Below are 19,466 nucleotides of genomic sequence, written 5' to 3' on the forward strand. Positions count from 1 at the left end.
TAGAAAAATGATAAACCAAATCCACGTCTTGAGAGTGTCGCTGTATCATGAAGAGTCCAAAAAATGTGTCGAGTCGCCGAAGGGAATAACAAGGAGATAGCACATAAGAGGAAGACACCACATCAATAGAAGATACAATATAAGTATCAAGTAAAGATGGGGTGTGAAAGGAAGATGGCACATCAAGGGAATGAAGCATTGCTTAAAGAATCATGGCCCATGAAAAGCGATGGCGAAAGAAGGTCGACCAAAAGAGAATGGGATTAGATCAACAATGCAAAGAGGGGCCACATAAATCCTATTGAGACGACAATGACAAGAAAAAGGCCGACGTACATAAGTTTGGTGGAATCACATGATAAGAGAAAACAAAAATTATCAATGGATTCGGTAGACGCAACGAAAATTATAGAAAACTAGGAAGCTAAAAAGTACACATGAACTAGGTACGATGGCAGCGGAAGAAAAATCATGGCACCGATGGCCAAGACCAAGTAAAGCTCTAGTGTTGTGGTCCTCGTCATGAAGAGAGTGGTCGCTCTGAGCTAGAAGAGTCAACAACAAGATCGACATAACCTAGTGAAGAAGAACCCGATGCTACAAGTAGATGCTTAAGTCGCACCATATCCTGCTCAGTCAGAGATGCCACTAAAGGGATCGGGATAGAAGCACAGGTCCATGAACAAGATGTGCGCCCCTGGTGCATGTGCTGCTTCTTCACAAAGCAGTCGAACTCAAGATGACCATCCTTGTTGCAGTAGCCGCAATGAGAGTGAGAGCGGCCCTCACCACGAGGAGTAGTGGGTAGGAACGACAGAGTAGTGGAGCATGAAAGTGGCGGTGTAGCAGAAGCTCAAGCAACGAGTACAGAGGGAACCTCAAGTAAACCGGCACCACGTAAGCGAGTCTCGTGAGCACGAATCTTGGAAAGCGCCTCCATGAGAGAAATAAGACCATGAGATAACAACTGAGTGCACCGGGGCTCGAACACATTATGGAGCGGAGACAAAAACTCGTAGACACGATGCAAGTCCAAATCAGCCCGCAGAGCGTGGCAACACTGGCAGGTAAGACAACCAGTAGTGCGGAGAGAATCAAGCTAATGCGAGATAGCACAACGATGTGTATTGAAATCATGAATAGTGGAGTCATCCTGTTGAAGAGCATGCTCCTGGCGGAGCATAAACTGGTATAAGGCATCACTAGAGGGCTAATAGTACCGACGAAGACAGGCCCGTATCTCAAATATTGAAGGGGGGGGGGCAGAGACTGGTATAAGGCATCACGAGAGGGTTGATAGTGTAGGTGGCACAATTTCATCACAGATGCACAAGAGAGTTCGGCAGCGCCACACACAAGTGTCACGAGTGCACAAGAGATTAGCTGGGCATGTGGGCAGGTCCACACGTCATGGGTACGTACGAGTAGCCATCAAGGCAAGCGTTGAGTAAAAGCGCTTGATCTAGTTGGGCGTTGCGAGTGGGCGATATGAGGAGAGGGCACACAGCTGCGCGATTCGAGTAGAAGGGGTGGCACAAACGAGCGGACTCCATCGAGAACACTTCGATCGGGAGGGCGCCTCGCTGGCAGGAGGACTCGACTCGCGGTCGAATCGACAAGCAGATCACTTGGATTGACACCATATCATGCGACATACATGATGGGAAATGTTGGTGGTGTGGGAGGGCAGTAGCAAGCCGACCATAGGATAAGGTCGGCCGTGCAAGAGGGACAATGTCGTGCCAAGGAGAAATCAACGACCACGCAAGATGGGATCAACACGATTTGCACGTGCAAAAAAAGTTACTCATGCTCTAATATCATGTTAGGAAAGCAACTTCTCTCTATTGAAGGCCCATGGGGCATATATATATATATATTACACAAGACTCGAGGTGCAAGGATAGTAATCATAGACTAATAAGGACTCCTAGACCAATATGAATACATCCTAAGAAAGGGAAGTCAATAGGTGGACAGACTCAGAGCTCTGGCTCATGAGGCCTATACGTGGACACAAAGGGGCAACAACATTTTTTGGAGAAATTACCAAAGTCAGGGCTTGAACTTAAGAGTCAAGACCTTAGCTTCGGTACCATGTTAAGCTTCGTGCACTAGCCAACGCAACAAAAAGGTTAAACTGATGGAAACAACTAGCAATCCACATATACACTTCAACACCCCCTTTGACTTGTGACCTAGGAAGTCAACACATGAATAAACTTAGATGTATTCGTTCAGTAAGCCTATACGTGGATAAAGAGGGAACAACAACAATTTTTTGATCAATTGCAAAAGCCACGACTTGAACTGAAGACTCAGACTCTCGTAGCATGTTAAACTTCATGCACTAGCCAACGCAACAAAAATTCCGAACTGGTGGAAAGGGCTAGTCAATCCACATATAAAAAACAATTGTATCCTACTCATTGGTGGAGGTTTGAACTAGAAAGATTTGAGGCCACAAATTTGACAACAAGATCACCCACAAATTGCCCACATAATGCATACCAACCAGTGCACGATGGCTTATCGACGGGAAAGGACAAGCCTCACTTAGGTTAGATATTCAAGCTCTCACAAACATCTTGGATCCTTCATATCATGAATGACAGGAGACACACACCCTCAGAAAGTAACAAGATTAGATAACCTCCTCTACAGTCAAACTGTGATAGGGCTGATCTTTGTATTGGGGGAGATTAGGTGTTTGAATGATCGGCTTGAAATCAATGGAGGAAAGGTTGAATCATAGATATGGCATGAATGTTGGTGAACAATCACCTTTGAACTCATCACAAAACTATGTATGTTTGAGTAGAATGGTGGGATGGGTGGAGGCATATATAGGTTGGACCCTAAATGTGAGTGTTGCGCACTTATGCGTACACCTCGGGAGCATCAAATGATCATTTGAGTGGCACCTGCTAAACTGCAAAGTGGCCGCTTTTGAATAGCTCAAATAGTTTGACTCGAATTCATGTGGAGGCTTCGATCAACATTTTCACTATGAGACTCACTTTCGGATACCGTTCAAAATATCTGACCAAGGGGAGTTCAAAGGTTTTGACCTATAGTCAGAGTCTTGCACAAAAGGTTTGGTGGCTTCCACTCTAAATGTGCTAGAGGCTCCGATGACACTTGGTTACAACTTAGGGGTGGATACGAGCCGAGAGAGGCTCATCCCGAGCCTGTTACAAGCTTGTTGACGACTGCTAAGAAATATGCAACTTGTATTTTCTAGGTGTGAAGGACTAGTATGTATGTATTGCACATGTTGTAAATATGGAGAAAGTCCCTTATACTACAAGGAAACTATACAGGCTACATAGAAACATAAAATAACTTTAACACCCCTCTCAAACTCAGCATGGATCCACAACACTGAGTTTGGAGAGATAAAATGCATGTTGCGCTCTAGTGTGGGCGTTCATCAAGAAATCTGCCAACCGTAACTCAGAAGGCACATACTGAAGAGCAACAACTTGACACTCCACCTAAGCACACGAAAGAAGCATCAACACTAATATGATTGGTGATCTAATGCTTCATAGGGTCACACACAATACTAATAGTGCTAAGCTTCATGCACTAGCCAACACACGCAAAAATCTGAACTGATGGAAGGGCTAGGCAATCCAGATATACACAACACACCCTCTGATGTGTGATGCAGGATGTAAACACGTAAATAGACTCATAGGTCTGGCTCAAGATGCCTGTACATGGACACATAGGGGGACAACAACAATTTTTAGATAAATTGCGAAATCCAGAACGTGAACTCAAGACCTTAGGCTCTGATACCATGTTAAGCTTCATGAACTAGCCAATGCAAACAAAAGTCCAAACCGGTGGAAAGGTCCAAGCAATCCACATATACACTTTAATAAATAGCACATGCATAGTATGAGAAAATGGGAGTGTTGTAACCGAAACACCAAATTCCTAAAATAAACACCATAACCAAGTCACCCCTGTTGTTAAAATATACATAGCTCGTAACCAACTACCTTTTGAGAAATGAAATATGTCTCTGGGTATTGCTCTAGTTCCTAATGGGTTTCATTGGAATTGTATCGTCATACAAATCTAACACCTTCATTTTGGCAATTTTTCCCTTTCTTACTCCATATCCCATTGAACATCTTCCTTCTGGGATGCTTTTAAAAAAATATTTTCCAAGATTCACTTTAGTAAAGCATATTCTTGCTCAATTGTAAGTTGGCTAAGAGGAGAGTTAGGACAATCAATGGAAACATGCACATTTGAGGATGTGACATGAGATGGTGTAGCAATAGGTGCAATCACAACCACAATGGATAATGATGGAGATGCATAGTTTGAACCACAAGGAGTGTATTGAGTTACACACGTGCATAAACACAAACACACACACACACACACACAGATACACACACACACACACAAACACACATACATAATGGGACACCTAGTTGCCTCGGCACCTTGCCCGCTAATGCATTTTGTGCTTACAAATAATTGCCACCTTTCAAATATTTTGCTTTTCATTTTATACTTCATTAATTAGTTTGAAAACTGATTCCTCTATATATAGCAAGACGTACATGTGTAGAAAAAAGGAAACTGAGAGAATATGAGAGGCTACCAAGCCTTCGGCCCATGTTCTGGTGTCCTGATTCCCTCCCCTCCCACCCGACATAGCCCAATAACCCAATAAGGTAATAACTGCTATTACGTTCCCAGTCCATTTAAAAATAGTTATAGTGTGCCTGATTGCACCATACTGAACTCGATGAATTAAACGAGCGGGCGCGTTGCCTCCCCAAGTCCTCCCACAAGACATCGTGCAACGTTGCAGCCAGCTAGGGCACGTGCGCACAATGGTATGATCTGCTACGGTAATGCCCATGGGCCTGTAGATGGTGACAACGTCTCACATCCGGTATGGGGGCATGCATCATGAATTGCTTACCTAAGATAGAGGCAACCGTCAATTTTCGTCAACGGTGGACCACATTCCGCTTGCTAGGCAGTGTTCACATCCCACACACGTACACACAATAACAATAGTAAGTAAGTTATGTTATCTCAGTTGGCTTCCAATTTCAGCATATTGAAATTTCAGCTTTGTCTGCGCTTTGCAATGATTCATGTATTGTTTAAACGAGAGAATTCGATATATTTTTGAAGTTATTAAGTAGTCTAATACATTAATATTATTTGCATTTTGCGATTCTAATTTGCAATGCAAGAATATTTGTGAATTATGAATTTGTACCACTGAACATTACTTACAAAAATTAGTACTCTAAAACTTGAGGTTGTAAGAATAATATTATCATTTAATCTTTGAATACACACTGTTCAAATCCTCGGCATGCCTCTGCATTGTGGGCCTTCATGCATTCATGATTTTGCTTTAAATTAAGCATCTTGAGCTAAGCATCTCACATTCATTCAAAATCTCTCTATGATTATCGATGTGAGTTCGATGCTTTAACTTTGGTTTTCCAAGCTCATTAGTCAAGCTTTCAATTTTTTCTCATCGAATTGATAAGCAACTTTTCTTTCTCCTCTCACATGTTAGCATGTGCGCCATAACTCGGTCTATCCTCCTCATCATAAAAAATCAAGTTATCTTCGTTGCTATTGAAATAATCGGAATCGGGTTGAGTAACCTTAAGGCCATTGGCCTCGAAGTATATGATCAACTTCCTTCATTTGGTGAGCCAAATAAAGACTTAGGCTTGGTGGATACGAGTATAGTTCTGGTGACACCTTCATCGTCACTTCAAGAGTAGTTGTAGTAGCTTGTGTTGAGTTGGCCTCAGATTTGCTGTAGCATTGCTATGTGATCCACTCTTCGAGTATCTCTGGGGGCACTTTCCTTTGCTATCAGCATACTTGTCTCTGTGTTATCTTGTTTCTATCCGATCATCCTTGTTGCCCTTTTCTATTTTATCCCTTCTTTGAGATTCTTCTATTTATTGGGTTGGGAACAATTGGCAATGAAGTGACTGGATTGACTAGAACTCTATAAATATTTTTCTCCTTGGCTTGATATTAAATCTTAGGCCACATTTGGATCCTCTTCGTCTCCGTGCTTCTCGGTCTACACGCGAGGAGCCAGCCAGAACACTGCAGCTTAAGGAATCCAGCTCCACGGAGACAAGCCATCTCGAGTGTAAAATCACGGAGCAACAAAAGGGCAGCTCTGAGAAACAACGAAGTAGGAGTTTGACAAAATTACCTTAGGATTGCCACTGCCAAGTTAATATCAGTTTGCTCAATTAGAAAGACAGGTCAAATGATACCTCGCCCCATGTTCTCCCAGCCAAACCACGCCATGGGCTTCTACCTTTTTTGAAGATTTTGGCCTTAAGCCTACCACATGTGGGTCATCTTCACTTCCACGATTCAAAGAAGCATTTTTTGTGGAGGAACACACCTAGCGCCGTGAGAGAAGCTAGCACTGCCTATGAGAAGATGGAATCGAGGATTTGGGGAAGCCATAGGAGTTCCGAATGGGGCCTTAGTATCTTGATCTTGACTATTTGCAATACTTGCTCTTGAACTTGTTCTTAGAATACATTTTGTTGAAGTTACGAACCATGAGACCAAGTTCTACATTGGAGACCTCTATGGTTTTGCCCCCACTTGGGTTCTTGGGAGCATCATTAGTGGCTTTACAAGCTCCACTACTCTTGTGAGTTGAATATTAGGAATGAAGATCTTTCTTACCCTTAATACTCCTCTCATGAGACATAATCCTTCCAATGACCTCGATTGGGTCAAGATCTTTCTAGTTAGGCCTCATTTGCAAGCTAGTGTAACCGGTGTCATGCTTTCCATGTAAAGATCTTAACAACTTCTTGATATTGAATCTATCATTCATCTATTCACTTCCAAGTCTAGCAATTTCATTGGCAATAAGTAGAGTCATGAGAACATCTAGGTCACACCTTATCCCTATTTCGTGCGAAACTAGTCAAGGTTGTTAGGGAAATATGCAACTTGTATTATGAGGAGGCTAAAGACATCATATATACATGTACGGAGGGAGGCCAAAGGCCACAATGCAAAAGGCCAAATGCCATAATAAATATAACTCTACCAAAGCTAACCATGGACATCAACTTTTGACTCTTTCACGATGTCGTGCCTTCGTGAATTTCCACAAGGGTATCCCATATTTCCGTGGGTTCCCCAAGGAGCTAATCTTGTTGAATTCTTCCGGACACAAGGAGTTCAATAATATATCACATGGTTTAGAATTGCATGGGATCAACTTCAATTCTTCGACATGTTTGAGCTCTTTCTAGTTTCTTTTGAGCATCTTGAAAGAATCCACCTTGTATGCCAACAAAAATATCAGCCAAAACGACGACATTATGACCAAAAAAATGCGTCCGCCTATTATTCTTCCAACTATCGAAATTTTAGCCATGAGAATAAGGACCTCTACGGTGACAACTCTCTTCTCTTACTTGAATCCATTCATTCCTTAGGTGGTTTTACCAAGCCAGAAGGTCAAGCCTCAGTTGGGATAGATCTTCACGAGGCAAGTGATCTCCAAGGCCTCACAAACTTGTTGGATCGTCGGCACCTTGAAGGATTACAAGCACACCTAGATGATCTAGGAGGCATACACATAGGGACGAATGTAGGGGGGGGGGCGAGAGAGGGCGAGACCCCTATGACGATTCCATTGTCCCTGGTAGGTATTAGGTATATGTGTGGTTAGTCGTTTAAGTCGACGTGTTTTGTCCCCCTCTCTATCAAGTGAGGCCACCCCGTGTGTGAGGCACTCCCAGGGCGCAGGGCCCAACCAATCTACAACAGATAATGAACCAAAAGAGAAGAAAAGAAGCAACCCACCCCCCAGAAAGGGTCCAAATAGAATTAGTCCGCACAACCATGCTGCCACACATGTAGATGCTCCCTTCCCGGCTATTGCGTTCAACGCGATTTTATTGCTGCTAAACGCATCATGCGTTCTCCCTACATCGTGCGAGCCTCCGTCTACTGCCGCTTGAGGAAATTTTCTTTAGGCTCTACGTCAAGATCAGGAGTAGACTAATTAATATCCATTATGCCTGCATCAGTGCATGGTTTGTCTTGAATCACAAATTGATTCCTGCCACCAACCATCATAAAAAGAGTAAGGGGAAATATCACCACCGCCATGAGCGACCAAGGAGCTGACTATGCACGAAGTTCTGTCTATGGTACGCCCATTCCTGTAATTAACATCGAGTTAATCAAATCTCTAAATTTTTTGTCTAATTGAATTATTTGGTCGACATGTAAGTTGGATTGGAGTCAGTTTGCAATACATTGATGTATTAATCCTTTGTTACATAATAAAACTAGTTTGGAACCAAATTTGTCACGTCAAACACAAAAATTTGCTAGTCTTTAATTATACATGCGAAAACACAAGTTCGAATCTGGCCTTCTTAGCATGCTATGATTTTATTTTATTTTGGCTCGACTAGTCCTAAACTGCAGCAAGAGCTTATGTGTGGAGCTTGCCCCCCATATTAAATTCTTGGTTCTGTCCTTGCAAATACACCCTCCAAAGTAACAAGATAAGGTGTCTTGGTGATGAATACATTTGTTTGTGATTGAAAAAGATAATATCCTCCACACTTAAACTCTCGTAGGACGGATCTTCAGATTTGGAGAGGTCAAGTGTTTGAATGATAGACTAGAAATCACCTGAGGGGAGAAGATATCAAAGGTATGTCATGAATGTTTGAGGAATGCCCTTTGAACTCAGTACAAGACCAATGAGGTGGATTGGTATGGCAAGGTTGGTGGTGGTATATAGGGGCTGACCCAGTGAATGATCAACTTAGACGAACCGAGTGAACTACGAATTGGTTTCTTTTGAATAGCTCAGAAGGTTTGACCTGAATTCACCAGGAGGCTCCAATCAACACTCGTACTGGCGCACTCACTTCTAGATATCGTTAGGAATATCCGACCAAGCGGGGTCCATAGGTCCTCCCAGCAGTTAAAGGTTGAAAACAACAATGTGTTGGAGGCTCTAGAGGGCACTTGGTTACAATGGTTATCTTTGTGGAAGGAGTTGGAGGCTTCGATTGGATATGACTTTGTGGCTCCGAACAATGTGAAATTGTGAGATATATTAGGTAAGTAGTTGAGGTGTTTCACTGGTTCTGGAGTTTGATCTCCAAGAACTTACCAAGAAAAAGTATCACCACACAAACGTGATCCCCTTTCGGTAGTATCAACATACCTATGGAGTCAATGTCATCTTGGATCACTAAAAGCTACTCCTGTGTAAAAAAATATAAGACGTTTTAGATCAGTACACATGGAGTATAATAGATGTCCTTTATTGAAGTGAATACATGGATTGCCTAACTCTTTCCATTAGTTCACACTTCTGGTTGTGTTGGCTAGTGCATGAATCTTAACATGGTACCAAAGTTCAAGGCCTTGAGTTCAAGTCCTGGCTATCGATAGTATCAACATGCCTATGGAGTCAATGTGATATTGGATCACTAAAAGCTACTCCCTGTTGTCGGCGGTGCGAGGTCGACACCTATGGGAATCAACGTGAAACCCTTGTGATCGTAGGGCGGGGAGAGGTGACGTAAAGAGCACAACTAACAATCAGCACCAAGCAAGCCTTTTTACCCAGGTTCGGGCCGCTTACGCATAAAACACTACGTCCTACTTGTCTTTTTGTATTAAGCGTTTTGTTGTCGATTGTTACAGTGACCATTGATGACCGTCTTATGGGTCAATGTCCAAAGAGTTTAACCTCTTCGAAATGAGCTAAGGGCCTCCTTTTATAGGCAAAGGGGTCACCTATAGTGTTCGGTGGTAGGTTCATGAGGAGTTACAATGAACCTAGGGCGGTGCTTATCCATCTACCGCTGTCAGGTGCATTTAATGCACATCTTGTCCTTGTCAGCGGTGTGCTGGTGAAGACACGTATCCAGGTGTTTCGACACCTGGACGCTGCGCTGGCGCATGCGGAATGCGCTGGCATTTGGGGATGGTGGCCCTGTGTCAAGGGCGGTTGCCCACCAGTGGACAGGCCCGTCATCCCGTCAAGGAGCTTGCCGGTGCCTTGAGTCTTCGTCCTGGCAAGGGAGCTTGCCGGGGGCTTCAGTCGTCATCAAGGGAGCTTGCCGGGTGTCTTGTACTTGGTGAGTTCATCACGTCCACCAACTGGGCGCGGCCTTGGACATCTTCTCGACAAGGCAGGCTTGCCGATGCCTTGATAATCTTGGGGGTAGCACATTGACTGGGTCTTGCCATGCTCTGTCGGCAGGGGCTCTTCATGCTCGTGCACATGTCTGGGGCACTAGGGACCCTGGTCTTTAGTGCACCGTCATGAGCCCCCGGGCCTGGGCCACACACGCATGCGAAGCGTTCTTGGGCCAGGCCCAAAGAGGTGCATGGGCTTTCGTGGCTGGATCTGCTGGCAGTTGCTTTTCTCCACGTCGCGCCTTGAATGTGCGGAGTGGGGAGTCGTGCGTGCAGTGGCCTAGGTGGCCGCGAGCGTGGAGAATTGTTGGTTGAGTAGGCAAAGGGTCGGCCCGCGTCTCCATAAGAGGGGGAAACACGAGCTGTCCTAGCCCACTGCTCCCAGTCCTTCTCCAATCCCAAACGCCGCAGCCGTCGCCTCCCTTGGCTAGAGCTTCCCCATGCCTCCCTTTCCTCGGCTTGACGAGGCCGAACCCGCTTCCGTCGGTATAGCGCTGGTCCCGGGGGAGCCAACATGGATGTACCGCGGGCCTTGCCGCGCCTTGTCTTCATGAACTTCACTTCAACAAGTGTAGTTCCTAGCCAAACACAAAAGTTCTAGGTTAGAGTAGATCATATCATCCATGTAATATATTTGAGAGTATCCGAAACAAATGAATGAAAAGACTATATTCCCTTTCTCCGATTCCATTCTTTGTATGATTCGTCTTTGCATTTCCTGGGAGCTTGCCGGTAACTACCAGCAAGGCCCCTTACTGCGTTTAGTGCAACCATAGAAATCGCCAAGCGCAGCTTGAGAAGAAATCACGAGCTACGTAGCCGCTTGCTCTATTGATCATGTTCAAAACAGTTTGAAGGCGCTTTGTGGCCGTTCAGGTCGTTTGAACGAGTTCGAAACAAAGACAAGGTGCAATGATCATTGGAAAGGTCCCAATATGCGCAGACTCCACACACAAAGATTGGAAACTTTTAAAGGGAAAACATAGAATCTATCTACTTCAAATCTGAATCTTAAACTTAGAACTTATCTGCTCACGCCGTGGTTGCATGGCGCTTGAATATTTTGCCGGGGCGTCGGGCCCCCCGGCAAGAAGGAGATTACTGCTCCCGACAACTTTTTCTCTGGCAAAGACTTCTTGCCGACAGTCCGTGACCTTCGTTTGGAGAAAAGGTTGGCCAAGGTGTAACCCCTTTACTTTTATCTTGCTAGGCTATGCTTGCGGAGCCCCCGAGCGCATCTTGGGCGACGATACCACGCTCTCAGGGGCACAACACTTACGCTAGAGTGCACCCCGGTGCTTCGGGACCCTTTGGCGCATCCTCAACGACTATCCATCACTCCGCACAGGTGCGTCCATTGTAGTATGCATCGAGGCCTCTGTGAAGCTCCTAGGTACGCAATCGACAACTGCGTGATGGCCCCGAGCGACGGATCGGCCTGACGGCGCCGCCTTTGGAGCCTCCGCCTCCCTGCCTCGCGCTCATGCAGCCCTTGGGAAGCCGTATCAAAATAGAGCGTCCGCCGCGGTACCCCGTTTCCGGGGGAACCGCGGTGCAGCGCCCAAACTTCCAAGAATCTGGTGCTGAGTTTGCTCAGATTCACGCAAAACTGCACACCCCCTACCTGGCGCGCCAAAGATGTCGGCGGTGCGAGGTCGACATCTATGGGAATCAACGAGAAACCCTTGTGATCGTAGGGCGGGGAGAGGTGACGTAAAGAGCAGAGCTAACAATTAGCACCCGACAAGCCTTTTTACCCAGGTTCGGGCCGCTTACGCATAAAATCCTAGGTCCTGCTTGTGTGGTTGTATTAAGCGTTTTGTTGTCGATTGTTACAGTGACCGTTCATGACCGTCTTATGGGTCAATGTCCAAAGAGTCTAACCTCTTCGAAGTGAGCTAAGGGCCTCCTTTTATAGGCAAAGGGGTCACCTACAGTGTTTGGTGGTAGGTTCATGAGGAGTTATGGTAAACCTAGGGCGGTGATTATCTATCTACCGTTGTTAGGTGCATTTAATGCACGTCTTGTCCTTCTCAGCGATGTGCTGGTGAAGACATGTATCCAGGTGTTTCGACACCTGGACACTGCGCTGGCGCATGCGGAATGTGCTGGCACTTGGGGGCAGTGGCACTGTGGCAAGGGCGACTGCCCACCAGTGGCCAGGCCCTTCATCCCGGCAAAGAGCTTGCCGGAGCCTTGAATCTTCGACCCGGCAAGCTCCGTCGTCATCCCGGCAAGGGAGCTTGCTGGGGTCTTGTTCTTGGTGAGTTCATCACGCCCAACAACTTGGCGCGGCCTTGGACATCTTCCCAGCAAGGCAGGCTTGCCGAGGCCTTGATAATCTTGGGGGTTGCATCTTGACTGGGCTCTGCCGGCAGGGGCTCTTCGCGCCCGTGCACAAGTTTGGGGCACTAGGCACCCTGGTCTTTAGTTCATCGACACCTGTTTAAACAAATATAAGACATTTTAGATCAGTTCAAATGGAGTATAAAAGATATGATTTGTTGAAGTGTATACATGGATTGACTAACCCTTTCCATCAGTTCGGAGTTATGGTTGCGTTGCATAGTGCATGAAGCTTAACATGGTACAAAATCCTAGGGTCTTGAGTTCAAGTCCTGGCTTTCACAATTTATGTGATGTTAAAATTTATATGTGGATTCCTAGCCCTTTCCATTAGTTCAGACTTTTGGTTGCATTGACTAGTGCATCAAACTTAACATCCTTGACCTTGCAAACACTTGATCTTGAAGAATTTTGGGGTCAACAACTGTCTTCCAAGTTGCATCTTTTCAGATTTATCATGCAAAAAGCGGGTGTAAACAAGAGGCTCTTTAATCAAGTTGTCACATATCTTATTTACTATTTATTGTAGAGCAACAACCGTACAGTCTTTTACTCCAGAAGGTTTTCGCCCGGATATGAGCGGATTTGAACATGTCTTGGCAAAGGACGCAATTTGAAAAGCCAGTGAGGAATTTGTCAATCCAGGTTCCATTCTCAAGCCCCTGGGCCATAGTGCAGACCGCGCATCGATGCTTAGGGACCTGACAAGGATGTAGATGGATCTCAGCCACATCACAATAGCTAAGCCAACGGTTAGAACAAAACCAGCACTAGGCAAAGTTTTCTAAAGGTGGAGGCTTGGAATAGGGCAAGCCCGAAGGTCGAGGCGTTGATATCGTGCTAAAACTAGCAATAACTGATCGATTGAGTTGAAGAGTTTAGATGCCTAGAATCATAGGTTTATCAGTTCCCATTTCTTTGATTTTGTGTATTGTTATTGAGCTTGATATGTCTATGTCACTCATTCTTAACTATGAAATTTTCTAAGCTCGAGTATGGAAGTAAATAGGGGTCCAGATAATTATTTATAGTCTAGAGAAATACCTGATGCAGGAAGCCTCTTATTCTGTCTGTTCTTTGTTATAACAGGGGACTAAAAAACATTATCCGTTTATCAATAAAGAAGATGGATAGTTCTGAGTGGGAGCATATCCCTGTACCATCAAGGCAAGTTGGCAATTTCCTAGTATTGGTGGAATAGTTCTGCTTTGCAGATTTGAAATTGACATAGCATGTAGTTATTGGAAGCATTGGGTCCATCACATCAAAAGATAACATAAATCCTTCTTATCCTTTTATTTTCAAACATGATTGTGTCATTAATTGATGTGGGGGTATTTGAGACTACTATAGACACATACAAAATAATGCAGTGCAAGGGTAGCTAGATATCACACAAATATACATCATGTAATTACTAAACAAAAAATGTTGTGATGCAGCGTAAGGGCTATTGTTGCGTTAAACCTTCACAACTATGCGAGTGGAAGGAACCCATGGGGAAATTTGAAGCCTGAATACTTGGAAAAGGTTCTATGAATACATTGATGTGATTATTTATTGTTTGTCATGTTTACAACCCCCCCAAGGAAGATGGAGCACTATCTATTTATTGAGAATAATATAATGATTATATATATATATATATATTTCTTTATGTCTAGAAAGGATTTGTCGAAGCCCAGTCAGATGATGGACTTCTTGAAATATTTGGGTTGAAGCAAGGGTGGCATGCATCCCTTGTGATGGTTGAACTTATATCTGCCAAACACATAGCACAGGTAATTCTGTACACAATAATTAGGTTGGGTAGTCATATGAAATGAAAAACATCTGTTGTAGTGGCTATCTACTGCCTTTTCTGTAATCGCCATAGAAGAATATAGTTTTATGGCATGCATATTACTTAGTGGGACATTTGAGGAAAAACAACCTTTAGGTGTATTGGTGACAGGTTAATGCATGGAACATGACTATAAAACTTGAGCACCGACTTCTCATATTCTCTCAAGTCCAAATTAATTTAAGTTTGAGGTTTTTCATGAGTCAAAGAAGTTTGACTAACTCAAGAAAAATATGTTGTTGAAATATTTTCTTATGAACTTTGTCAATGTATATATTTGAAGACTTGGTCAAACTTTAACAAGTTTGACAAATATAAACATCGAACTGCCTTGGGACTCACCTCAAAGCAGAAGATAATATAAAATGGTTAACTTTGAAGTACAATTCAATTCCAAGTCCATTAAGTGAAAAATATGAGATCGCACTGGTGTGCTACCCCTGTAAGAAAATGAGGAAAATAAAAAAAAAGGAAATTAAGGATTAAATAAACGTTATATAAAACTGAAGCAAGAAACATACATGGTCAATGTCAACATTGTAGTGTCCACATCAAGTTATAAACTGTTCCAAATGTTTCAGGCAGCAGCAATCCGGTTAGAGATCAAAGGTGGCCAATGGAGGGATGCATACATGCAAATGGATGGGGAGCCATGGAAGCAACCACTAAGTAGTGAATATTCTACATTCGTTGATATCAAGAGAGTGCCTTACCCATCAGTGATCATTAGCGGTGTAGATCGCTAATGAGAACCAACGATTTTGTGCGCTTGCCTAGCTTGACCTGCGAAGAGCAGTTTTCAGCTTCTATCCTAGAAGCTCTATTAATTACAAGCTCAATCATGATCATCCTTGTGCAAAGTCATAAAAATATATGAAGCTGTGGACATAGAATTTGTACAAAAACGATAGAATGTAGACATGCCACTTCTTTGATCTGAATTCTGAACTTAATATGGTCCGTACTAAATGAGGTTGCTATTGTAAATTGTTTAGTAATTCGAGGGTGATAGTGACAATTGTGTTGTAAAACTGAGGCTTCAGACAAAACTAATTTCCCCCCCCAAGTGAATGCAGGAAACTTGATGCAAACTATTAGGTGATGTGATATACTAGCTCTAATCCTAAATATAAGTCTTTTTGGAAATTCCACTAGAAACTACATATTGATGTATATAGATTTACTTTGAACGGTATATTCACTCATTATGCCTCGTATGTAGTTCTACTGGAATCCTTAAAAACATAAATTTAGGAATGAAGGGAGTATAACCAATTTTACTACGATGGAGGTCATATCTTAGGCCATACTCATGCACTTATTATTTTACAACTTCAAAACGTTTGTAGATCATTGTGCGATTCATAGTTCTCTTTTATCACTAACCCGTCGTGATGATATTTTTGAAACTAGATCCCATGTTGGTACATTTTATTCACTTTTTTGTAGTTAAAACAAGTTTACACATTAGTTATATGAGATGAGAAAATATTTCAATATTTTGAGGTCGGTACCATTTGATACTATAAGAGTTACTCACGTTGTTCATATGTTATCCATAATATCATGTGGATTGTGAGTAGGTAGTCCATTAAAAATCTAGATTTTACTACAGCCTACCATTAAACTACATCACTATTATGGTTGTGAATGTTACTATGGGAAAAGTCGTACCTTGGTCACTATGGCATGGGAAACCTCATAGGTGCATAGTTGTCATATTGGTAAGTGTTGCACACACTACAAGAAAAAAACATATCCATGACATTTTGGCTAAAACAGAATGAACTTCTTTCATGGTACGTACATTTCCATGACAAAAAATGGGGGAAATACGTATTGTTAGGGATATGTCTTTGAATCCATGACAAAATCGGGGAGAATATAAATTCGGCCTCTCATAGCAAAGTCGGATGATGGGTAGTTGTGTGATGATGTTTGTCTTGGGGAACGTCGCATGGGAAACAAAAAATTTCCTACGCGCACGAAGACCTATCATGGTGATGTCCATCTACGAGAGGGGATGAGTGATCTACGTACCCTTGTAGACCGTACAGCAGAAGCGTTAGTGAACGCGGTTGATGTAGTGGAACGTCCTCACGTCCCTCGATCCGCCCCGCGAACGATCCCGCGATCAGTCCCACGATCTAGTACCGAACGGACGACACCTCCGCGTTCAGCACACGTACAGCTCGACGATGATCTCGGCCTTCTTGATCCAGCAAGAGAGACGGAGAGGTAGAAGAGTTCTCCGGCAGTGTGACGGCGCTCCGGAGGTTGGTGATGATCTCGTCTCAACAGGGCTCCGCCCGAGCTCCGCAGAAACGCGATCTAGAGGAAAAACCGTGGAGGTATGTGGTCAGGCTGCCGTGGAAAAGTCATCTCAAATCAGCCCTAAAACCTCCGTATATATAGGTGGGAGAGGGGGGGGCCTTGCCTTGGGGATCAAGGAGCCCCAAGGGGGTCGGCCGAGCCAAGGGGAAAGGTCTCCCCCCCCAAACCGAGTTGGACTTGGTTTGGTGGGTGGGAGTCCTTCCTTCCCTTCCCACCTCCCTTTTTCTTCTTTCTCTATGATTTTTCTTCCAATGCGCATAGGGCCCCTTTTGGAATGTCCCGCCAGCCCACTAAGGGCTGGTGCGCCACCCTCAAGGCCTATGGGCTTCCCTGGGGTGGGTTGCCCCCCCGGTGAACTCCCGAAACCCATTCGTCATTCCCGGTACATTCCCGGTAACTCCGAAAACCTTCCGGTAATCAAATGAGGTCATCCTATATATCAATCTTTGTTTCCGGACCATTCCAGAAACCCTCGTGACGTCTGTGATCTCGTCCGGGACTCCGAACAACATTCGGTAACCAACCATATAACTCAAATACGCATAAAACAACGTCGAACCTTAAGTGTGCAGACCCTGCGGGTTCGAGAACTATGTAGACATGACCCGAGAGACTCCTCGGTCAATATCCAATAGAGGGACCTGGATGACCATATTGGATCCTATATATTCTACAAATAACTTACCGTTTGAACCTCAGTGTCAAGGATTCATATAATCCCGTATGTCATTCCCTTTGTCCTTCGGTATGTTACTTGCCCGAGATTCGATCGTCAGTATCCGCATACCTATTTCAATCTCGTTTACCAGCAAGTCTCTTTACTCGTTCCGTAATACAAGATCCCGCAACTTACACTAAGTCACATTGCTTGCAAGGCTTGTGTGTGATGTTGTATTACCGAGTGGGCCCCGAGATACCTCTCCGTCACACGGAGTGACAAATCTCAGTCTTGATCCATACTAACTCAACTAACACCTTCGGAGATACCTGTAGAGCATCTTTATAGTCACCCAGTTATGTTGCGACGTTTGATACACACAAAGTATTCCTCCGGTGTCAGTGAGTTATATGATCTCATGGTCATAGGAACAAATACTTGACACACAGAAAACAGTAGCAACAAAATGACACGATCAACATGCTACGTCTATTAGTTTGGGTCTAGTCCATCACGTGATTCTCCTAATGACGTGATCCAGTTATCAAGCAACAACACCTTGTTCATAATCAGAAGACACTGACTATCTTTGATCAACTGGCTAGCCAACTAGAGGCTTGCTAGGGACAGTGTTTTGTCTATGTATCCACACATGTAAATGAGTCTTCATTCAATACAATTATAGCACGGATAATAAACGATTATCTTGATACAAGAATTATAATAATAACTATATTTATTATTGCCTCTAGGGCATAATTCCAACAGTCTCCCACTTGCACTAGAGTCAATAATCTAGCCCTCACATCATCATGCGAATTACATTGTAATAAATCTAACACCCATACAGTTCTGGTGTTGATCATGCTTTGGCCGTGGAAGAGGTTTAGTCAGCGGGTCTGCTACATTCAGATCCGTGTGCACTTTGCATATATTTACGTCCTCTCCTTCGACGTAGTCGCGGATGAGGTTGAAGCGTAGTTTGATGTGTCTGGACTTCTTGTGAAACCGTGGTTCCTTTGCTAAGGCAATGGCACCCGTGTTGTCACAGAACAAGGTTATTGGATTCAGTGCGCTTGGCACCACTCCAAGATCCGTCATGAACTGCTTCATCCAGACACCCTCCTTAGCCGCTTCCGAGGCAGCCATGTACTCCGCTTCACATGTAGAATCTGCTACGACGCTTTGCTTGGAACCGCACCAGCTTACCGCACCCCCATTAAGAATAAATACATATCTGGTTTGCGACTTAGAGTCGTCCGGATCTGTGTCAAAGCTTGCATCAACGTAACCTTTTACGGCGAGCTCTTTGTCACCTCCATACACGAGAAACATCTCCTTAGTCCTTTTCAGGTGCTTCAGGATATTCTTGACCGCTGTCCAGTGATCCACTCCTGGATTACTCTGGAACGTACCTGCCATACTTATGGCCAGGCTAACATCCGGTCTAGTGCATAGCATTGCATACATGATAGAACCTATGGCTGAAGCATAGGGGACGGAGCGCATATGCTCTCTATCTTCATCAGTTGCTGGGCACTGAGTCTTACTCAATCTCGTACCTTGTAAACTGGCAAGAACCCTTTCTTGGACTGTTCCATTTTGAACCTCTTCAAAGCTTTATCAAGGTATGTGCTTTGTGAAAGTCCTATCAGGCGTTTTGATCTATCCCTATAGATCTTAATGCCTAGAATGTAAGCAGCTTCTCCTAGGTCCTTCATAGAGAAACTTTTATTCAAGTAATCCTTTATGCTCTCCAAAAACTCTACGTTGTTTCCAATCAGCAATATGTCATCCACATATAATATTAGAAATGCCACAGAGCTCCCACTCACTTTCTTGTAAATACAAGATTCTCCAACCACTTGTATAAACCCAAATGCTTTGATCACCTCATAAAAGCGTTTGTTCCAACTCCGAGATGCTTGCACCAGTCCATAAATGGATCGCTGGAGCTTGCACACTTTGTTAGCATTCTTAGGATCGACAAAACCTTCGGGTTGCATCATATACAATTCTTCCTTAAGGAAACCATTAAGGAACGCCGTTTTG

The 19,466-nt window shown here is 43.9% G+C and overlaps 1 protein-coding gene across 2 annotated transcripts in view; it reads left to right on the forward strand.

Moving 5' to 3' along the window:
• LOC123413526 (diacylglycerol kinase 4-like) overlaps positions 1-15,464 on the forward strand; it is a 70,476-nt gene extending 55,012 nt beyond the window's left edge. The window contains exons 8-11 of one of the 2 annotated variants that reach the window (XM_045106464.1): positions 13,669-13,746; positions 14,022-14,109; positions 14,244-14,360; positions 15,004-15,464. In XM_045106464.1, coding sequence (XP_044962399.1) covers positions 13,669-13,746; positions 14,022-14,109; positions 14,244-14,360; positions 15,004-15,168 — 448 coding nt within the window. In that variant the 3' untranslated portion in view covers positions 15,169-15,464. The remainder of the gene's footprint in view (positions 1-13,668; positions 13,747-14,021; positions 14,110-14,243; positions 14,361-15,003) is intronic. The other variant, XM_045106463.1, reaches the window with a different exon arrangement.
• Positions 15,465-19,466: the final 4,002 nt, after the last annotated feature.

Source organism: Hordeum vulgare, chromosome 7H (assembly GCF_904849725.1).
Source record: "Hordeum vulgare subsp. vulgare chromosome 7H, MorexV3_pseudomolecules_assembly, whole genome shotgun sequence".
NCBI classification, from domain to species: Eukaryota; Viridiplantae; Streptophyta; class Magnoliopsida; order Poales; family Poaceae; genus Hordeum; species Hordeum vulgare.